The 23,417-nt window shown below is 47.1% G+C and overlaps 1 protein-coding gene across 7 annotated transcripts in view; it reads right to left on the minus strand.

Annotated features, from left to right (window-relative positions):
- The window catches only part of SUGP2 (SURP and G-patch domain containing 2), a 32,493-nt gene extending 9,089 nt beyond the window's left edge, over positions 1–23,404 (minus strand). Inside the window, exons 1-6 of one of the 7 annotated variants that reach the window (XM_042978670.1) lie at positions 23,343–23,404; positions 21,578–21,709; positions 16,576–18,180; positions 12,966–13,086; positions 7,404–7,891; positions 6,254–6,365 (exon numbers count right to left, since the gene is read on the minus strand). In XM_042978670.1, the coding sequence (XP_042834604.1) occupies positions 6,254–6,365; positions 7,404–7,891; positions 12,966–13,086; positions 16,576–18,180; positions 21,578–21,698 (2,447 nt within the window). In that variant the 5' untranslated portion in view covers positions 21,699–21,709; positions 23,343–23,404. Of the gene's footprint in view, positions 1–6,253; positions 6,366–7,403; positions 7,892–12,965; positions 13,087–16,575; positions 18,181–21,577; positions 21,710–21,966; positions 22,060–22,623; positions 22,921–23,019; positions 23,132–23,342 lie in introns of those variants that run through there. The other 6 variants (XM_042978665.1, XM_042978669.1, XM_042978666.1 and 3 more) reach the window with 6 other exon arrangements.
- Between the last annotated feature and the right edge of the window lie 13 nt (positions 23,405–23,417).

Below are 23,417 nucleotides of genomic sequence, written 5' to 3' on the forward strand. Positions count from 1 at the left end.
AGGAATATTAGTAATTTAACAAAGGAGCTAGAACGTAGGAGGCCTGATTGCTTTTCGGGGGAAGAGGGTGGAGGAAAAGGTTTGAGGGAATGACCAGGGCGTGTGCTGGAAAAAGCACCAATGCTGGAGCCAGAGATCCCACCTGGCCCTCGCCTCATCCCTTTCTAGGCTGTCACCATCCACCCTGGGCCTCTGTGTGTTCACCGTGACTGCCTGGTTCCTCTCACACTGCCAGGCAGGAGACGGAGGAAGGGGTGTCACTTCTACCCCTTGTTTTACCGTGAAGCTAAGTGAATGTGGTGGCGATAACGCCTCTCTGCACCTCAGAGTCCTGCGGCCACCGTGACCTGGGGCTGTGGCTAGTGTGAGAAAACTGAAAACATGCCCGAAGATACAAAATATACTTGGACCCAAGGAAAGAAGCCCTTGTTCTTGGCTGGGACAACTCAACCTCATGACTATGTTGATTCTTCCCTAATATATTAATGCATAATCCCATCCTGATAAAAGCGTCACTTTTTTCTGGATTTGAACACGATTCTAGACTTCATAGTTAAAAATAACTATGTAAAGGTATCTGGGAGAACTTTGAACAAATCAATGAAGGGTTCCAGCCCTACCAGGTATTATAAGGTGTATGAAGCCTCTATAGTTAAAACAGTGTGGTACTAGTCCTTGGACACATGGAAAGAAACACCAAGAGAAAGGCCAGAAACAAGGCATCTGATGAAGGTGGTCTCTCAAACCAGGGCAAAAAAGATGATCTTTTCAACAAATGGTGTCAGGACAACTGGGGAGCTTTCCAGAAAAATATTTCATTGGATCCATGTAGCACCCTCTGCTCTGGAATAACCCCACACAGATAGGGGATCTAAATGTAAAACTGAAGCCATACAAGTGCTAGAGAAAAAGATATAAATGTCTTTATAACCCGTGTATGGGGAGAGAATTTCTATGACTCAGTATCCAGGTGCAATAAAAGAAAAAAATGAGAAATTTGATTACATGAAACACTTCTGCACTGCAGAACAAAGCATAAGCAAAAGGAAAGATAAACATCAAACTAAGAAGGAAACGTGCAACTATTTCATAGGTAAGAGCTCCTAAAAACTGAGAAAGAAGAGGCACCTGGCCAACTCAATAGCCAATAGGACATGGGACTCGTGATCTCAGGGTTGTGAGTTTGAGCCCCACGTCGGGGGTAGAGCTTACATAAATATTTTATTTTTTTTTTCAACGTTTTTTTTTTTTTTTTTTTTTTTTTTTTTATTTATTTTTGGGACAGAGAGAGACAGAGCATGAACGGGGGAGGGGCAGAGAGAGAGGGAGACACAGAATCGGAAACAGGCTCCAGGCTCCGAGCCATCAGCCCAGAGCCTGACGCGGGGCTCGAACTCACGGACCGTGAGATCGTGACCTGGCTGAAGTCGGAGGCTTAACCGACTGCGCCACCCAGGCGCCCCCTTACATAAATATTTTAGAAAATATTTTATTTTTAAGTAATCTCTACACCCGATGTGGGCCTTGAACACACAACCCTGAGATCAAGAATTGCACGCCCTTCCTACTGAGGCAGTCAGGCGCCTCAAAAACACAATCTCTAAGAACTTGTGCCCCACAAAAGACTGCTAGGATGAGAAAACAAGTCACAGACCTGGAGGAAATATCTGCAAATCATACACCTGATAAAGGACTCATACAAAGAACATACAACAAAGCCTCCAACTTGATTACTAAGTAAATAAATGTGGTCCAATCAAAGCTGGACCACAGATCCAAACGGGACACTTACATATAGAAAGCACATAGGCACACTTGAAACACTCAGCATCACGAGTCCTTGGAGAAATGAGAACCAGAGAGTGACACCGCCTCCCCGTACTGGGACACTAACATGGACACTGACGCTAACAAGTGCTGATGAGGACGGGGAGGAACTAGAACGCTCATCCAGGCTGCTGAAAATGCAAAATGGTTGCAACCACTTAGAAAGGCAGCTTGGCAGTTTCTTCAAAAGTTAACCATGGACCTACCATGGAGCCAGCCTTTGCTCTCCTTGGTATTTACTGAAGAGAAATAAAGGCCTATATGCAAATTCTCACAGCGGCTTTATTTGTAATCATCCCAGACTGGAAACGTCTCAATGCCATCAACAGGTGAATGGGTAGATAACTGGTCCAGCCACACAATGGTATACACTCAGCAACAAAGAGGCGTGAACTGGGGATACATGCAACAAACACCACTGAATCCAAGTAATCGTGCTGAGTAAGGAGCCAGACAAAAAGCAAGAACAAGGTGCATTGACACAAAATTCTAAAAAAGGCAAACTATTTACAACAACAAAGCTGTTTTTTAAAAGACAATCTTTTTTTTTTTTTTAAGGGACAAATGAATAGTTTACAGAAGGATACACAAAAGACACTGAAGTTTATGAAAAGATGTTCATGGCACAAAAACAGATATTCAGATCAATGGAACAGAATAGAGAACCCAGAAATGGACCCACAAATGTATGGTCAACTAATCTTTGACAAAGCAGGAGAGAATATCCAATGGAATACAGACAGTCTCTTCAGCAAGTGGTGCTGGGAAAACTGGACAGCGACATGCAGAAAAATGAACCTGGACCATTTTCTTACACCATACACAAAAATAAACTCAAAATGGATGAAAAACCTAAACGTAAGACAGGAAGCCATCAAAATCCTAGAGGAGAAAGCAGGCAAAAACCTCTTTGACCTTGGCCGCAGCAACTTCTTACTCAACATGTCTCTGGAGGCAAGGGAAACAAAAGCAAAAATAACTATTGGGACCTCATCAATATAAAAAGCTTCTGCACAGCGAAGGAAACAATCAGCAAAACTAAAAGGCAACCAATGGAATGGGAGAAGATATTTGCAAATGACGTACCAGAAAAAGGGTGAGTATCCAAAATCTATAAAGAACTTACCAAACTCAACACCCAAAAAACAAATAATCCAGTGAAGAAATGGGCAAAAGACATGAAGAGACACTTGTCCAAAGATGACACCCAGATGGCTAACAGACACATGAAAAGATGCTCAGTATCACTCATCAGAGAAATACAAATCAAAACCACCATGAGATACCACCTCACACCATGGCTAAAATTAACAACTCAGGCTGTTGGCAAGGATGCAGAGAAAGAAGATCTCTTTTGCATTGCTGGTGGGAATGCAAACTGGTGCAGCCACTCCGGAAAACAGTATGGAGATTCCTCAAAAAATTAAGAATAGAACTACCCTATGACCCAGCAACTGCATGACTAGGTATTTATCCAAGGGATACAGGTGTGCTGTTTTGAAGGGGCACATGCACCCCAACGTTTATAGCAGCGCTATCGACAATAGCCACAGTATGGAAAGAGCCCAAAGGTCTGTCGTCAGATGAACGGACAAAGAAGATGTGGTATATATATACAATGGAGTATTACTTGGCAATCAAAAAGAGTGAAATCTTGCCACTTGCACCTATGTGGATAGAACTAGAGGGTATTTGCTAAGCAAAATTAGTCAGAGAAAGACAAATATCATATGACTTCACTCATATGAGGAATTTAAGATACAAAGCAGGTGAACATAAGGGAATAAAAGCAAAGATAATATAAAAACAGGGAGGGGGACAAAACATAAGAGGCTCTTAAATGTAGAGAACAAACAGAGGGTTGCTGAAAGGGTTGTGGGAGTGGGGATGGGCTAAATGGGTAAGAAGCATTAGGAAAGACACTTATTTGGATGAGTACGGGGTGTTATACATAGGGAATGAATCACTGAAATATGCTCCTGAAATCATTGTTGCACTATATGCTAAGTAACTTGGATGTAAATTAAAAAACAAATAAATTTTTAAAAAATTACAAAAAAAAAGAAAAAATGTTCAATTTCACTCATAAGAAAAATGAAAACTAAAATTTCACTGCGGAAATTAGAAATTTCTCATGAATCCTATTGGCTCTAAGGTATGTCAAAAGGTGAGAGGTGGGGACTGGTACTCCTGACACTGTGTGGGGAGTGGCCCTTGGGGAGGAGAAGCCGCATTATTTACTGAATTACGTTTGCAATGATCTTGGACCCAATAATGCCCCTTCTGAGAGATAACGGAAGATTTTCTCCACAAACACAAAGCCATCGTGCATGAGGCCATTAAAGGGGCCATAAGAGCAGTGTGAATGCCTGCAGCTACGGAGTGACCCTGGTGTGGCTGCATGTGGAGAATGACACAGTGGACAAGAGAAGGAGGGTACAGGTGGGACAGGCAGAAGGGGACTTCTGGATAGGTTGTGAAAGGAAAAAAACAAGGTGCAAAAGTGTCTACTACATACAGAAGGTCATTTGTGGTGTAAGAACAAAGGGGGAAAGGCACACACACTAGAAGTGAATGAAAACAGTTTCCTACTGATAGGTTGAGGGGATGAGGCTTCTCTGAGCTTATCTTTTGTTAATTTTTACTTTAGAACCATGCAAATGCCATACTTATTTTTTACATTAAATTAAAAAGGATAGGAAAAATAGTCTCAAAACTGAACCTCTGTAGAAATAAATAAACCTGACTATATGTCAAATTGTTGACATGACCACACCCACAAAATGAATGAACTCAAACAACTACTGAGCACATCAGAAGTATCATTTTTCTAAAGGAAAAGAAACAAAAACTCACCTCGGAAGGTCTTTCCTAAATAGGCGTGCTATTGGGTGCTATCATTCTCAAACTACTCAGTGAGCACTGGGGGACAGAGTAAATCATTCCACCTAATGTTACTGTACAATGAGGGACTCTCTGTATGGGCAAGGTGGGGACAGAGCCTTCTAGGGAACACTGCTGAGAAAAGTCTGTCAGAGAGGGTGACAATGAACCAAAACCATGGCAGTGCCAGGTGCCCAGGATGATGGAGTTCTCGCTGGGGAAAACAGCCAATGAAATGCTCCTGGCTGTCCCCTTCAGCCGGAACTGCCTGAGCGAGGTCGTGTGTGTAGCAGGTAGCCCAAATACGAGGACTGTAAGGCCCAGCAGGCCCCAAGGTCACCAGGACTATAAAAGACAGGACCAGGCTGAGCACCCATGAAACCCGTCAGTGCTCCAAGGGGCTGGTGTGGGTCTCACAGGAAAACAGGAGGCATGCCAGTGCAGAACTTACTCAAGGTTCCCATCAAGCACGCTCGGTCACAACTGGGTCCCAGAAATGCTCTAGGAAATGTGAAGTTTTCAACGACAGTCTTTTATTTTTTTAAGTTTTATTTATTTATGTATTTTGAGAGAGAGAAAACTTGATCAGGGGAAGAGGCAGACAGAGAAGGGAGAGCGAGAATCCCAAGCAGGCTCTGCACTGACAGTGCAAAGTCCAGATGCAGGGCTCGAACTCACAAACTGTGAGATCATGACCTAGGTGAAGTCGGAGGCTTAACTGACTCAGCCACCCAGGCGCCCCTCAACTGTAGTCTTAATTAGACTAAAGCATGACTCCCCAGCATGGGAGGAGTAGGGCAAGGGTCCAGAGTTCCCAGGCAACCATCGGATACAATTCACACAGCATGGCAACGGTGCCTGCGATGAGTGGAGCCCAGCAGGGTTACGGCTCAGTACCAGGAACACATGGCTCCCAGGTAGCCTCCCTCTGGAGGGGAACCTGCACCCCTCAAGAAAGAGCAGGTTTCTGGTTCTGTCACCTGCAGGCTGTGTGGTATTGAGCGGGCCACCCCATCTGAGGAATGGCGAGGGTAATGGCACCCCCTCCTGGCAAAAAGATGCCAGGCCACCACTACACGGAAGTGCTTGCTGCCCACAACTGGAATAGGACCCATCCGTCACTGTAGGAGCAGCAAATTCTCACCATCCGCCCACAGCACTGATGTGACCAGGGACAGTGCCCTGCCCTCTTCCTCCCACTACTCCACACTACTCCACCTCTGCAAAGGTTCTGGGGAATCTATTAGCCTCTCTGTGTGGGTGCTCTCTCCCCCTCCCCTGGTCAAAGCCCAACTGACCTTCAAATACAGCTTAAACTTCCCTCCAGGGGAGGTTTTTCCTGATGTCCCAGAAGAGGGCAGCACCGCCCAATACCACTAAGCAGATGCTTCCCTCTTACAGCCCTGAGCTCACCAAAAGTGAAGCCAGAACTTATCCTGGGGTGCCTCTTGGGGCAGAAGTGTGTCTGCCAGGCCACCCAGTGGGTTCTCAGGACGCTTGTGGGATAAACACACTCAGTCAAAAGGGCATGATGGCTACATACCATAAGTCAGGGTTGTCGGTGCTGTTTTCTATGCTGAATTGTTCAATCTCTGGTCCCACCTGAGCAACAAATCTGGCCAGTTTCTCTGCAGTCTCCATTGTCTTGATGTCAACTATAAAACAAAGCAACTGTTGTGTGTCAGTTCTAGGCTGCTGCTTTCAATTTCAACTTTGTGGGACTGTGGAGACTAATTACGGAGACAGCCCTTGTGTCCCCTCACTGCATCCTTGCCCTTTGCCATAGGACTCTGCAGCTCTCTCCGCAAATTGGGACTGGCCCTGGGACTCCTACTGACCAACAGAATGTGACATAAGGGTGGAACCTGGGCTTCGGAGGTCTCAAGCCCCCCTACTGCCTCTCCTGGAGGCCCAACCCCAACTGTCAGGTGAACAAACCCAGGCTAGCTGCTAGGGGGTGACAGGCATGTGGCCCCCATAACCCTGCTACCCCAGCCGATGGCCCCAACCAGTTGCTGCCCATAGACACAAATATAGGCCCAACTGAGTTCAGCAGACTCGGAGCAACACTGGATACCCCCGGTTTGAAGCCACAGTTTGGAATGTTTCGTTATATGGCAGTAGCTAGAGAATGTAGCACTTGTGGACATTTTTTTTCCCCTCTCATTCCCACCTAGTGCTAAGTGACAAATACTGGTCAGGGAGGGGCAGGCCTACTGCAGAGAGAAAAGATAATAGCCAGGAGAAACCAGAAACTGCAGGTCAGCTAACCCTGAGGATAGCAGAGATCCTAGGGGAAGAAGAGGCAGCAGAATGAGAGACAAGGGCAGCCCAATGGAATGTAAAGAAGGGCAAGAATGGAGTGAGAAATGGATCAAGGAGCTTAAAGCCCCAAGCATGGGCACACGGCACAACCTGGCAGCCAGCAGTAGGACCTTGCAGGGAGGCACAGTCACCAGGTAGCTCGCTGAGTCAGGTCCACCCTCAGGACAGGAGGAATACTGCCACGGGACTCGAGGGCGAGCCCCTCTAGGAAACTAGAAAAAAGAAAGTGCCTCCACGTGCACCTGTCCTGGCCAGGTTCCTACTGCCTCTGCCTGCTGCTCAGACCATCCAGGTCGTACCCCCCCAACCCTGAAGATTGGTGACTCAGGGCTGAGGCCCAGAAGAGGGGGACAGGAATGAGTACTCACCGTCAGCAGATGGGCAGGGAGAGGAAGTTTGAGGGGCTTCAGAGACTTCCACTCCTGTTAGCTTGGGGGATGGGCCCGAGGCTTCTGGGCTGGGGTCCCCAGGAGAGGGTCCGGCTGGGTCTGGTGGGCAGTCCTTGGCAGCAGCATTTCCATCTGGCTGGGACAGCTTTCCCTGCAAGGAACCTGGAGCCTGCCGGGCATGGTGTTTCAATCTGGCACCCGAGGACAGAAGGGTCTGGGTCCCAGTGGTTGCTCTCCTCACCTTCCAGCCCCGGAGCCCTTGAGTGCGGAGCAGCCCCCGCCGCCGGCTGGGGAGGAGCTTCTTCTTGAGGCTCCGGATTGCCCGAGCATACAGCATGGCCCGGACCGCACACTCTGCTGCTGTGGGCTTTTGATCTGCTCCTGGTAAGGTATGGCTCATCCTCTGCATTTCTGCCAGCTTCAGTTTGTAATATTTATACTCCAGACTACTATCATCAGACAAAAACCTGTATAACAAAACAGGCACCGAAGGATATTGGTTAAAACACCACCCGATACCAAATCATCGCTACAACCACATTTCTGCACATCCTTTCTAAGTGGCAGCCTCCCTGCTGCGTGAGCAGCTCTGCTCCATGGACGGCCCAGGTCTCCCATCCTGCCCAGAGTAACTATAGGGCAACAGGGAGCTCTGATCCAGCACTCGATTCCTCTTTGGGTCCCACCATCACCTGCCATGAAGAAACTCACAACCCCTGGTGGCCTTGTAACACAAACCAGTCACTCTGGAGCCACAGAGACACTGCCATTCTGTCAATTGTAGAACCCATTTTTGGGAGATGACACCCTTCAAAGGGCCCAGGGCGGCTGGGTGCTCAGTAACCCTTCAACAGCATCACTGAGGCCAGAGTGCCATGGTTGTGAAATCGTGTGCCAGAGCTGTAACAAGAGCAGTACAGGAAAGAGGAGGAGGCTGAGTCACAAGTACTGACATAGAAAGACATCCACCATAGGGCCAAAGAAGCAAGCTACAGAGGAACACCAACATTGATAAGGACCCCATGAACTTGCTTTGTGTACATACATCCACGTGTATTTACTTTTCTCACACAGGTTCAAAGAATTTAAAGCAAACTTAATTAGCTCTGGGGAATGGATAGAAAAGAGGCATGGAGGGAAACTTACAGATTCTTCACTTTGTTTCCCATTTTGTTTCCCATTTCACTGGCCCCTTCTTTCATCTCTATTAACCCTTCCCTTCTAGGGTCGGGTTTTTGTCTTTTTTTTTTTTTTTTCTTTTTTCGCCATTTCCTTCTAGCTTCATGTGGTGAATGCTTACGTTTACTCTTATTTCTGACAGATGCGTCCCAGTTTGCACTTTTCTCTACATGTGGTTGCAGCTGCATTCGGTGTATAGACCTCCCATGGCTGCTTCCCTCTAAAGAGTTTCCAATATCAGTTCTGATTCCCCTTCACTCAAAAGTTGTTTAGAAGCAGGTTTTATTTTGGTTGTTGCTAGTTTTGACTTTTATGCATTGGGTAATGTGACCCACGTGATTTTCCTTTCTTGGGATGTGCTGAGATTTCCTCTGTGACCTTATATATAACAGGTTTTTGTGAATGTTCAGTTTCAGTCTGTGTTAAAGAAGAACGAATATTATTTGGTGGGTATGGCAATATTTCAGGTGGCCTTCAGACTGTTAGACATTAAGAGGCCACTTACTAGGTGAGGTTCCTGATTACCAAGGACAGAAATCGAATGGATGCCAGCTGCCTGCATGAAGCAGGGTGCCAGCAGCACCACGGGACATGGAGTGTCCCTGGCGGGCAGCTCCATGGAACACTCCTGCTGCTGCTATCTGCACAGTTAAAGTCTGGCTGGATGTGAGGAAACAGGCTGCATGCTGCCTGAGACACTCTGCTGGGCCAACAGCAGCATCCTGCCAGATGGCACCCTAAGAAACAAGGATTCCTACATAAAAGAACACTGACCAACACAGATGGTCTGGTTCTCTTATCAAATGCAGCCCCAGCAAGGGTACCCTTCACCCGGGGCAAAAAGCAGAGTCAGCACCCAGGTCATCCAGAACCCCAGGATGCAGGTCCCTTTCCCCTGGACAGCTCTGATGCCAAGCTCAGTCTGAGGATGTCAGTCACAAATTAACCTCCCCAAGTTCTAGTGGACCATAATGTTAAAAGCATAGAACAAGGGGTGCCTGGGTGGCTCAGTTGGTTAAGCATCCGACTTTGGATCAGGTCATGCTCTCATGGTTCACGGGTTCGAGCCCTACATCGAGCTCTGTGCTGACAGCTCAGAGCCTGAAGCCTGCTTTGGATTCTGTCTCCCCTTCTCTCTCTGCCCCTCCCCTGCTCGTTCTCTGTCTCTGTCTCTCTCTCAAAAATAAATAAACATTAAATAAATAAATAAACAAACAAACAAACAAACAAACAAACAAACAGAACATTCCCAAGCCAGCCTGCTGGGTTCAAATCCCAGCATAGCCACTTATTAGCCACGAGATTCACTGAATTTTTCTGTGCCTCAGTTCCTCTATCTGTAAGATGGGATGGACAGATGGTAATAATAAACTACATCATCACGTTGTTGTGAGGCTTGAGTTATACACTTTTACTTGCAAGGAAAACCCTTTAAACACTGCTTGGCATTCATTACTGCTCAACAAACATTAGCACATCATCTTTACCTGCTTATACCCGCTCACTGTGTTGTAACTATTCCCTTATTTAGATGACATCTACCCATTTCAGAGAATTATATTCAAGTCTCCTGACACGATACAGAGCGATCAATTCCTCTTGTATTTCCAAATGTTATTTATTCACACAACTCTAAGCTGCGTAGTTCGGGCATCAAGATTCCCAACCGTTGCAGTGAAGCAGCACCTGGAAATTGTGCCTGGGACTTCCAAGTCTGGATAATACCTTACCCAGAGGGTTTGGCCTCTGCTTTCCCCTACCAATCTGAGCCTCTCTAGCTTCCTTCCTTCAACATGCACACTGATTGAGAACAAGAGCCTGGATGAGAATCTCAACTCTGTCTTACTAGCTTTGTACCCTTGAGGTAAAAGGACTCCCTAGGCCTCAAGTTTCTGGTCTGTAGAACAAGGATGGCATCAGACCCGCCTCATGAGGTTTACGAGGATTCAACCAGTTAGTGCTTAAATCTATAAAGCACTGAGAAGAGTACCAAGTACAGAGAAAGCAAAAGTGTTTGATAATGAAGTTTTCAACAAATAACGATAGAACAGTTAGGTTGCTGGTTTGTTTTTTTAACTTTTAAGTTATATGCTCACCTCATTCTAAACATGAAAATAATCCAAATGAGTGCAAGAATTCTGTAAAAATAAAACCAAATAAGATCCAACCGTTCCCCTTCATGCTGCTTAAGACCAAACCTCTGGTACTGTTACACGGAAATTTATGCCTTTCAAGCATCTTTAGTAATTACAATAACAAGAATACTAAGTCCTGGGCGCCTGGGTGGCTCAGTAGGTTGGGCATCTGACTTCGGTTCAGGTCATGATCTCATGGTTCATGAGTTTGAGCCCTACATCGGGCTCTCTGCTGTCAGCATAGAGCACACTTCTGATCCTCTGCCCCCCCCCCCCGCCCCTCCCTAATGGTTGGTCTCTCTCTCACTCAAAATAAATAAACTTAAAAAAAAAAAAAAAAGAAGGCAGGGCGCTTGGGTGGCTCAGTCGGTTGAGCGTCTGACTTTGGCTCAGGTCATGATCTCACAGTTCATGGGTACAAGCCCTGCATCGGGCTCCCCGGTGACAGCTCAGAGCCTAGAGCCTGCTTTGGATTCTGTGTCTCCCTCTCTTTCTGCCGCTCCCCCACTCACACTTTCTCTGTCTCTCAAAAATAAATAAATGTTACCAAAAAAAAAAAATTAAAAAAAAAAATACTAAGTCCAGTATAGGTACAATGCTGATCAGACAAGGCCTGAATAGACACTGAAAAAAAGAAACTACAACTAGATGTACCATGAGGAAATGTGTAATCTTTGTTAATTAACAAAGGAATATGAGGTAAAACATCACACTATGAAATTATCTCAAAGTCAAAACACAGCTGAGGGCACAGCATGCTTACAGAGGATAGCGAGTGTCAACTGGGACAGATAACCCACAAAAAATAACCTGATGATAAAGATCGACGGTCTCCACCAGGGACAACTCCTGCCCCAGGTGGGTAGCATTTAGGAGGGAGGATTCTACTGGCATCCAGCATCTGGGGGAGGCCAAGGATGCCACTAAATAATCTGCAAAGCACAGGACAGTCCCCACCACAGAGGCTTATCCAGAGTCAGAAGTCAATCATGCTGCAGCTGAGAAACAGTGACCGAGATCAAAGCCTCTAAAGTTAACTTTGTCTTTAGCCCAGCAATTTCATGCCCAGATATTCCCCTAATAAACTGCCAGAAATGTAGACAGAAATACAAGCAAAATGTTGTTCATCGTAATAGTATTTACAGTGGGGAAAAACTAGAAAGTATCTAAGAACCCACCAATGGGCAATGGTCAAGTATGCTATGGTACCTGCATACGACGGAAGGAGTGCAACCACCGATTAACAGGGACAGTGATGTTACATTTGAAACGCAGGACATACTAAGAGGGAGAAACGGTGGAGGTGACTGATGGTATCTTTACCTTTTTACTTTTCTCTATTTTTACAAAGGGCATATGCCACTTTTAAAATATTTTTCACTTGCAGCAATCTAATCTAGAGATAATCCTAAACACATAAGAAAATATGAGACGTTAAGTGATTCACTGAAGCAGTTTCAGACAGTATATAATCAAAATCATTCTGAAAATCCAGTAAGAGAGGAATGGCTAAACTCTGGCCACCTTCTCTATGGAATGTAAATGCAGCTCTCTGAAAACGCTTATGAAGAATAAAGAATATAAGCATTTTCCTGTGTTCTCTAAAAGGAGCAGGAAAAATACATATAAATACATACATACAAATAAAAATGAGAACAGGACAGATCATAGTAAAACCACAGCTACATTAAACAAAAACCCAAACAGCCCACAGTGAGCAGGAAGACTGGAGGCAAACATGCAAAAATGTCAGTAGATGTTGGTGGGCACACAGGTGGCTTCCCCCTACTATCTGTTGTTCCCGATTTCCACTAAAAAGCACTATATTTATGGTCAAAACTTTAATTTTAAAAAGTTGTTCTATTCACGTGAAGAGTGAATAAGGCAAAAGAGTTTAACAAACAGTAGCAACAAGTCACAAACAACTGCTGTGACACATTCCTTATCTTCATGTGCTCTGTGCATGTACCCCTCACCTCATCCTTAAGTCAGCGCAGAGGATTGAGAGGTTCTGTGCCCGGATGAGAGAAGGCCACGTGGCATGCCTGCAGGAGGGCCAGGGCTTGAATGCAGGTGAACCTGACCCTCCCTCATGCCCTTCCCACTGGCAAATACCAATGCTCAAAACAGATATCTCACTCACCCTCTGCACTGGATACCATCACGACACCGAGTTTGCCGTGTGTTCTATGGGAGGGATGTGGAGGGCCAAAATGTAAAGACCTACCAGTAAGCAGGGTCCTCCTTGAGAAGAGTTCTCTCTTTGGGAGACAGGCTGCCCCCGACAACACGTGTGACCAGCTGGTCGATAGTGTCCACCACCTTGTGATCTGCTCGCTGAGGAACCGCTGGAACACACAAAAGGGCTTTTCTGAGAAACGCACTGGACCGCGTGGGGCCTGAGACAACCAGGACAGAGCCAGAGGCTTAGGATGGAACTTAAGCAGGCACCAGTGACCGAAATCCTCATTCCCGAGAAACCAGCGTTGAAAAGAGGAAAGCAGCACAGTATTTTAAAAACCAATATGTAAAATATCTTCCCAAAAGACAGAACAGCATAAACACTAGGAAAGAAAGTCACAAGCTCACGATGACTATACAGAGCAATGCATGCATATATTCTATAGAAGGAAATGATCTGCAGCAACTCAATTCTGTTTTTCATGTATCGCTTAACTAGAATGTTCACATTCAGGAAAAAATATAAAAGATATAAAACATGTCTAGGTATAAAACGCATAAAAAAATATTTAGGTTATGATTCCCAATATAAAAGAGGTAAGAAAAGGTATATAAATACAGACATGTAGTAAAAAAGATTAGAAGGAAATATTCCAGAATGTTAATAGATGTTATCTATGAACGGTAGATTTACCAGGGACTTCATTTTCTTTGTGCTTTAGCTATAAAAAATAAACATGTAGGGGTGCCTGGGTGGCTCAGTCGGTCCAACTTCAGCTCAGGTCATGATCTCCTGATCCATGAGTTTGAGCCCCTCATTGGGCTCTGTGCTGACAGCTCGGAGCCTGGAGCCTGTTTCAGATTCCATGTCTCCCTCTCTCTCTCTGCCCCTCCCCAGCTCATGCTCTGTCTCTCAAAAATGAATAAACATTAAAAAAAAAAAACTTTAAATATGCATGCTTTATAATCAGAAAACATATATATAAATTTGCAAAACAAAATTCCCTAATCAAAAAAGTGAGTGGCCCTAAGGTAGATGTTCATAGAAAATATTTGAATATATGAAAAGAAAAGCATTTCCTAAAGTATAAACTTCCTTCAATATGAATTTTAATTTACAATGCCGCCAGCAACACAGAAGAGCATCTGTGCCCTCAATTAATAAGACTGTTTATTTAGTTTTCTGATATTTGCTAATTTTATATCACAGAATGGTCTGTTCGGTCATTTGATAAAAACCACTCCAGGAGGTACCTGGGTGGCTCAGTCAGTTAAGCATCCGACTTTGGCTCAGGTCATGATCTTGCGGTTTGCAAGTTTGAGCCCCACATCGGGCACTGTGCTGTCAGCCCAGAACCTGCTTCAATCCTGTCACCCTTTCTCTCTGCCCCTCCCCTGCTTCCGCACTAAGGTAAATATTTAAAACCAAAAAAAGAATCTGCCAAAACCACTCCTGAGCTGGAGAGGTTTGCCCGTTTGTTGTGTCGAGTAACTAACTGCATTGTCCTGTCCTTGCCTATGTCCAAGATACAGCTTTGAGCTAATTTTAAATATCAGTGTAAGCTTTTTACACCGGATAAATTGATTCTTCAATTGTCGTGCTGTTGCAAGTATTTCCCCTTTGATCATTGGCTCTCATTTTATAGAACTTTTAGTTTTACATGACTTTACAGAGGAGTAAGAGTTCAAAGTCAGAAGCTTTCAAAAACAATACGACTTTTGGATCACTACAACCACCTCTTGAGAAGGTAACCACAAGCAAGGGCCCCAGCTTTGGCCCCATAATCCTCCTCTTGAGACCAAATTCTACAGAGAACTTAAAAAATAACAGGAAGAGTCATCAAAGCATTCAACCGAAGATGTCATCTCAGCATTTCTAACAGTAATGGAAGCAGCAGCAGAGCAGTGCCCCACAAGACATGGGCTCTGGTGCCATCTACCTGCTGTCCAGACAGCCCAGGCTTGCAGATGTCAATTACTAGGAAACCCGCCTCTGCTTAGCCTCAGAGGCCTCTAGTAAAAGGCAGCATGAGTCCCACATCAAGGGAAGGGTGAGGTAATTTACGTTAGGTCAGAAGCATGATGCAGCAATTGCTGTAGAAACACAGAAAAAGACCTTTGATAGTCCTGTAAAAGAACAGACTGTAGTGTTTTCAGTACAGCAAGACAGCAGCTGCAGGCAAACCTGTGAAGCAGCAAAACCAGGGAAGGGTGGTGGGCAACTTTAAGTTATGGGAGACTTTTTCATACAAAGTTCTTCAGTACTGAGGGGCGCCTGGGTGGCTCAGTTGGTTGGGTATCCGACTTCAGCTCAGGTCATGACCTCCCAGTTGGTGGGTTCAAGCCCCACGTCAGGCTCTGTGCTGGCATCTTGGAGCCTGGAGCCTGCTTCTGATTCTGTGTGTTTCTCTCTCTGCCCCTCCCCTGCTCACACTCTGTCTCTGTCTCTCAAAAATAAATAAAAATGTTAAAAAAAAAAAAAAAAGTTCTTCAGTACTGACATTACACTGACTTTCCACTCCCCCACTTTGGGGGGTGTGGGAAGGAGGGGTCCTGCTTCGGGCCTGAGCCCACTTCTGGAAGGCTCCCTCTCCAAGAGGTAGGTGTGGCTGCCCATCCATAGTGGGACCTACTCTGTGCCTGATGTAGTCAGGGTTCCATAAGTGTATAGGGGAGTAAAGAGATTCAGGGACAAATAAGGCTTTCCCACATGGCTGGGGCAATGGAAGGTGAAAACTGTCTTGGGGGGAAAAGGACTTCCTCCTCCGGAGGTAAAGGGGGGAAAGTGCTTCCTCGCCGGTCACAAAGCCACCACATAATGCTCATGATTTCTGGGTCAGGTCTGGACTATGACAGCATTCATCCTGGGCGCTAAGCAGGAGAGAGAAGGGATACCAAATAGCCAGTGTTTATATTACCTCTTTGTTGGCCTTTCTGGAACCTCCTCAAAGCTGATTCGTTAACTGCAGGTTACCAGATGTACCTAAGTGATCTATCGATCTTTAGCCATTCTAGAAAACTGAGTCACTCAGGGTAGAAAGGTGCTTCTACTACCTGGGCAGACCTGGCTAATCTCTGCCAGTCCCTTGACACAGCTCAAACACGGCCTCCCCAACACCCCTGGGCTGGGATCTCTTCCATCCCCCTTAATCCTGGCACAGGAGAAGCTGGGTTTTATCATTTCTGTCCCTTAAGAGCCTGGGGACTCCCCAGAGACAGAGCCCAGTGTTTACTTTCCCCTCTAGTAATACCTTAGGGTGGGAAAGAGGGGGATGCTGTAACAACACGGGCTTCTTAACCTTGGCTGCAGAATGGTACAACACCCCCCCCCCACACACACCTGCCAGAAGGCAGAGGCAAAATTGTGTACAAATACATGTGCATTTTTCCTGACCAGGGCCACAGCTTTTGATCAGGGGTCTGTGACCCAGAAACATCTAAGGACTTCTGTGGTAGACAGAAGATTCCTAATATATGCTTACAGAATGCATGGCAGACATGTACACTGGCCAATCGGAGTTTTCTACTAAAATTCTGATGTTTCCAGTTGGCTAAAAGATTCTGTGTAAAAATCTCAAAGAAAATAAGAGACATCACAAGAAAACATGACAAACAAACTAATCACAAGAAATAGGAACTTTCGCTGCTCTCCTTACCATCACTCAGCCCACTTGGAGACGTGGCCTGGACTTCGGGTTTGGTAGGAGGAACCGTTTTCTCCTCATCTTGGGTTGGCTCGGGTTCGGCTTTCTTGACCTGGAGGGGACACCCACTGCTGACCAGCCAGGCCTTCAGGTGATCGATGTACTCTCTTCCAAACAGAGTAGAGTCCTCAAAATTTGGAAACGCGGCAGGAGAGGGAGCTAGATCTTGGAGGCCGACCGCTTCTAAGATTTTCTCTTGCCGGAAAGAAGAGGCCAAGGAGAAAGTCTGTCCCAAGAGGGCTAGAGATTTCCGGCAGAGAGAATTGGTGGTCTCCAGGGCAACAGCCAAGTCCAGGGGATTGCTGAGGGTCTTCATTTTGACACTCAGCTCATAGGCATTGCAGGCCATGAGGAGGGGTGTGACACTCTTCAGAAGCCGGTCTTGAAGCCTCATTATATACTTGTCAAAGGGCTTTATGATTTCAAAAAAGCAATTTTTGGTCTTCACAGCACCTTTGTCTAAAAGCATATTTAAAAACTCGTTATCAACTCTGGGTGTTTTCAAAGCAGAGTGCTTTAAAAATTTGATAGTAAAAAAGCAAAAATCTCTGTGCTCTGGTTTTAAGGAGCATTTGAATGAAGCGAGCATTTTAGCACAGGTTTCGGTTTCGAGTTCAAAGAGAGTCTGGAAAAGCTGGGAAAATTTAACATCATCTTTTATGGTGTGGAATCCTGCCCATTTGATTATTTCTATCCCAAATCTCGAAAAAACATCAGACTTATCTATGAGGTCAAAGCTCATCTTTCTTCTGGGGAGCCGAATATCCTTCAGACTGAGCCCCAAAGGGATCTGAGTAGGAAATTGGATATCTTCTGTCCCTGGGTTCGTCCCCAGGGTCACATCAGGACTTGAGGTGGTTTTCTGGATTTGGTTGGTGCCCTGAGTTTTGGGAGTAATACGATTTACAGTGGGTACTTTTTTCGTACTCACACTTCTTAGTGTGACAAGCTTTCCAACTCCCCCTTTAGATGGGAGGAGGCCCTGAGTCTCCCCCTTTCCTAAAAGGGCCCCCTCCTGGTCAACGATGTTTAGACCCCGGCCTCTGCCCTGGACTTGGCCACTGCCCCTCAGCACAGAGTCTGTCTCCCCTGGACGGTCCACGTCGTAATCCCGACTCTCTTTCTCCAAACACTCTTTCTCAATCAGCCTGGAGGAACCGAATTCCCCCAGTAGTGCAGAAGGACCAAAACTATACTCCTGCGACCAGGGGGATTCTTGAGAAACAGGGTGGCCAAAGTCTTGTTCCCAAGAGCCACGGAGTGCAAATTTCCAGTCCTGAGAACGGAAATGTCCCAATTTCCGGTGGCCAAAAACTTGGTCTCGGGAATCAGAGTGGGAAAATTCCAGATCCCGGCCACATTCTTTGCGAAAGAAGCTGTCTTCACTTACAGAAGGGTTGCTTGATCTGAAAGAAGGTCCTGGAAATACATCACCTCTCAGGCTTTCTCTCCCAGTGTCTCGAGGGTGGGCTACAGATCCAGCCAGAGTGTATCTGCTGTCACTAGGAATGTCATCATACATATCTGCTCTGGCTCGTGGGACTGTCCTTAGAAGATCTGAAATAAACGATCCAAAGAAGAACACAAAGGTAATTTAGACCAGAGGCTGCAAACAGTCCACAGACCATCAGCCAGCAAGGGGACTTTATCTGCCAGAGCGCAGTATTTATTTCCAACATTTAAAATAAGTGTGGCTTTATTTAGAAATCTGGGTTTACTACTTATAAAAACAGAAGAAGACCTACAACCACTGGGCACACACATGCCCTGATGACAGTCCACAGAGGCTGGGCAAAAGTGCCCCTCACTTATTTGGCCTTCCTGTCCGGGCTCTGCAGGGATCTTCTTTTAAACTAACGGAAGGGTGTCTGGTCCCCAAATAATCTGGGCTTCTTTACTAAAACTGGAGCGCTTGTATGTTTCTACTTCTACCACACAGAAGACAGGTTTGCAGGAGGCTATTTGCCCTCCCTGTGTCTAAGGAGTGTTGGACCACAGTGCCACTGAGGCAGAAGCCAAGGCTGACACTTCACACCCCACAGCCGACCACAACGGAGCACTTGACCCAAAGGTGGCAGATAGGCTCCTCGTGGAAAGGTCCACTGGGCCAACCAATCTTCTGAAATAACAAAGGAACTAAGAGGGGACACAGAAGCTAAACAAGCCACAGCAAGAGAGGCCATAATGAAAACTGAACAGTGTGTGTAGAAATGAGAAAAATAGGTATCTAGATTTGCATTTGCTTATTCAAGTAACTAACTCTTGATTTTGGCTCAGGTCATGATCCTAGGATGGGCTCCACACTGAGTGTGGAGGCTGCTGAAATCTCTCCTCTCTCTCTCCCCCACTCATTTTCTCTCTAAAATAAAATTTAAAAAATTTAAATAATTAAAAGAAGTGAACTATGGGCATATGGGAACAGCAGACCTCAGGGAGACTTTGCAGAGTAGCTTCCTAACGTTCTAGCTTGTGAATCAGAACCTATTACCTAGTCAAGAAGTCAAAAGAGAGAGAAAGATACCAGGAAGAACTAACGGGCCAAGAGGCCACAGGAAGCTAAAGCTTTATATAAACCCAAGTTTATGCATTCAACAAGTACTTACTAAGCAACTAATATGTATGGGCACTGCTCCAGGCAACGTAATTATAGCAAGGAAAGGAGACAGTAAAGTCTCTACCCTCCTGGATTTGTCAGTTGAGGGAGCCAAACAATAAACAAAAATCCATCACATGTAAGAAAGTTCCAATAGGAAATATCCAGCAGGAAGGAACACAAACAGGGGAAGCCATTTTCAGACAGGCTGATCAAGGTGGGTAGCTCTAACAATGTACCTGAGCAGCAGAGGCCTGGTGTGAGAGGCCAGACCGCGCGGTTATGGAGGAAGCCTTCCACGCCAAGGGAGCATGAGCACAAAGCCCTGCAGCAGGACTAGCAGGGAACGAGTGTAGCCAGAATGGAACAGAGGAACAAGGGGCAAAGCAGTAAGAAGGCAGCTCCTAGATTCTGTTGTACACTGGAGCCCTTAGGGACCCCCAGGCATCCTGATTTAATTGATTAGGAGAGGGTGTGGCCTGAGCAGAAAGGTTTTTAAAGGGTCCCCAGATAATTCCAACAAAGGGCAAAGTTACAGAACCACTATGACACAAAATGTGAACAGAACAGGAGTACCAGATCAAGTTAGGCCCTCGATGGACTCTACAGTTTACTCTGAACAAGATGGAAAGCCATGAAGGGGTTTGGAGTAAAGGGATGACTTCGTTGGCTGCTGCTCAGGGAACTGACCACAAAAGACAAGAGTAGATATGGATGTTCCAGCAAAATCCACCGGGATAATCCTGGTATTGACAGCTATTGATGGCATGAATAGGGCACAGCATTAAAGGAAGGGTAGAGGCTGGAGTCTGCACAACAGGATTTTCCAATGCCTTGTAAACCAATGCAGACTAGAGCAGATACAGTGAAAGGCTGACCAATGGACCACACAGCTAGCTCTGTGACAAAGTGGTGGTTCCAGAACCATCCAGCATCCTATTGGTTTCCGAGTACAGATCCCGCCCCCCATTTTTCTTGACAAAACTAAGATACGTATTGATGTTTGAGTCTCTAGGTAAAGATAAAATCTCCACATATACGTGTATGTGTGTACATATATGTGTAAGCATACACATATACACATGTGAGTACACATGTCAACATGTAAGTATTCAGGATTACACGAACATATCACTAGAAGAACCGAAGGATGCACAAATCTGTGGTGACACAGATACGGTTACTTCAGAGGGCTAAGGAAGCAGCTAAGAACTTATACATTTTTAGTCCTAACTACTTTATAATTCTTCCAATCCTTCGTAACGGGAATGTGTTTGTGTACCACTCAAGCAATTTTTAAAAACTCAGAAGCTGAAGACAGCTTCTAACCTCCAGCTTCTCCACATCCAAAGCACGCAAGTTATCCCGACCCCAAGCACTTAATTCACTCAACCAACACTGAGGAAGTTTCTCGGTGGAGACTGGCTCAGGGGCGGGCGCAGCGAGCAGCACTGACCTGAAGGAGGCCTGGGGGAGGCTGGCCCACCTCAGAAAAGTAAGGGCTCAGCACACTGGCCTAGGACTCGGAAGAACAACCAAACCAACCTCAAAATCTGCAGGAGCTTCCAGGGGGGAGGCACCAGCCAGCTGGGTCTTAGTGCCTGAGGGAATTAACCAGGCTGGGCTGGGGAGGGATTCAAAGGCAAGGACAGGCAGCACAGTGTCCCTGAAACATGAGCCTCAAGGCAGGAGATGAGGGCTGCGACCCTCGAGCGCCCGCCGCGGTGAGGAACCTCCCCGTCATCCTACAAACTCCGCGCACACCATTTTTTATTCTGCTGGCATGACGCTTCAAAACTTTGCAAAGGGAAGGTTTTCAGGCAGGACCTACACTTGGCAGCCTCCCATGCCCTTGTCTCGCACACATCACTGTTACCTGGCTGCTCCCGTACTTGTCTGAGGATGTGACCCCAAAATGGGGGGCCCCAAGAGCCCAAGTAGGGCCTTGGCCCAGCAAGGCCGGCATTAATAGATCAGCGGGGAGGGCAGACTTGAGGGGAATGAAGCCAGAAGCCGAGAGACTGTTGAGGAGATTATTGCAATAATCCAGGTGAGAACTAGTAAGAGCTCAGATCTGGGCAGCAATGGTGGGGATGGAGGCGGGAGGCTGATTCAAGAACCCTCCTTTAGGTGGGGGAGGATGCCTGGGGCGGAGAAGCTTCAGAGAATGACAATACCCACTTCCGCAGGATGAGCTGACAGGGGGGCCAAGAGAAGAGTTTATGTCCCCTTGACAGATAAGGAAGGTAGGATCAGAAGAACTCCAGAGTGTGCCCAAGGTACCGATATCCTGCTGCCCTGACCCTAAAAGCATGCCCCGTAACTCCCCTCCCACCAAAGAAACCAAGCACTTTAATTCACCTTGAGCTTTAAACTGAAGAGCTTCACCTACGGCCTCACCACTGGGGTCCATGTGATATCGGTTAGCTTTTTCTTGCAAAACAGCATCAAAAGTCTCCTGTGCAATTCGCCTAGCTGCCATGTTTCTCTGACCTGTAGTGAGAGGGGAAAAAAAGACACTAAGAATGACAACTAAAGCTCACATGGCCCGCTCTATTTCACCTAACCCTCAAAGTAACAGGACAAGGAATCGGTAACTCAACATGGTGCTGCAGAGGGAGGCCAGATTATTCTACGGGGGCTTCTGCCCTCACAGAGTGCACAGGGGTGTTGGCTGAGGAGCAAACCAAGCATTGTGACCTTAGACAATTTATTTTGTTTCTCTGAGCCCATTTCCTCAGAATCCCTACCTGTTGGGGTTACTGCACGTAAGAGCGTAGGCGGCGGGACCATACCCCCTCGCACGTGGGATCTTTAGGAGAGCTGCGATCTTTCCCATTTCTATTTTCCTATTTCACAGACACGCAAAGAGGATCTGAGGACTGACTTGCCCTCTGAGAGGAGCCTCTCAACCAACAAGTGAGTGGAGGAGTCCCTGACTGGTGACAGAGCTTGCTCTCTACCAGGTCCTCTGGTCGGAAAGGGACTCTCACAATCTCGTTTACTTCTTCCAACAACCCCGTGAAAAGCGGGTGCTGTTATAAACGACACTATACAGAAGAAAAGATAGACTCGGGCTAAGTGACCCACCCAAGGTCAGACAGCCCAGACGGAGACCTGGCAAACAGGGCACTGGTAGTGGGGACAAAGCCCTGAACGCCGACGGGAAAAAGACGGGAGAAGCAACAATGAGGAATCCAGCGGCTACCTCCTTAACCAAAATACCCCTTCCATCTTGAAACATCCAACCTCAAGACTCAAACCTGCCCTACCTCACAGTCCTTTCTTACACCCATCACCCCCTTTGCTCATCCTTAAGCCTTTTTCCTGGGGCGCCCCTTGTTCGGTGCCATCGAAGGGCAGGGTCTCCCAGCCAGGGGGCTCCGGATCAAATCGAGTGACCTAACCTTTTTACGCCTCCATTTCCCCATCCATGGAATGGGCAGCTCGTGGTGGGGGCTGCTGTGGGGAGTGAACCAGGTAAAAAATGGTAAAGGGCTCGATACAGCGGCTGGCCGCTGTAATCCCCGCACGGGCTGGGTGGAATGAATGGACGAAAGAACCCTTCGGGCGTGGCCCGCCTCCTACCGGCCTAGCCTCCGAAGACGAAGAAAAGGGGGCGTCGGGCCTGGGAGGCCGAAGACCGCCCCCCCAGGCCGACCCGGCCGGGACGCCGCCGATGAGCAGCGCGAGGGCCGTGCTCGCGGCATCACGCCCCGCGGCCCCCGGGGCCGAGCCCGAGCCTCCCACCCCGGGGCCCGCCCACCGACGACGCCCGGGCCCAGGCCTCACCCCGGACCCACCGCGCGCGGAGCCGCCCCCGCCGCTGCCTCAGGCTCCTCACCCGCCGCCGCTGCCGCCGCCGCCGCGCGAGGCGGGGACATGCAAATGAGCCAACGGTCTCCGCAGCGCCGCGCCGCGCACGCGCAAGCTACCGCCGAGCTCTGGTGCGCAGGCGCAAGCGGCCGCCGCCAAGTCCTCTTGCGCAGGCGCGCTGCTCGCTTCTACAAGGCAGACGCTCCCGAGGCAAAAGATTAATTTGTTGGGGGCGGCGGCGACGGGGAGCGGCCGTCAAAAGACGGCACAGACGCCGCCTCTGCACACCTGTTGGCTCTCTCAGCTTTACCTGTACTCGAAGTCACCCTTGATCACTCCGGGAGCGGTCCGTGGAGCTGAGGAAGGCCGAGGCGAATTGGCGCCA

The sequence above is a fragment of the Panthera tigris genome, chromosome A2 (assembly GCF_018350195.1).
Source record: "Panthera tigris isolate Pti1 chromosome A2, P.tigris_Pti1_mat1.1, whole genome shotgun sequence".
NCBI lineage: Eukaryota > Metazoa > Chordata > Mammalia > Carnivora > Felidae > Panthera > Panthera tigris.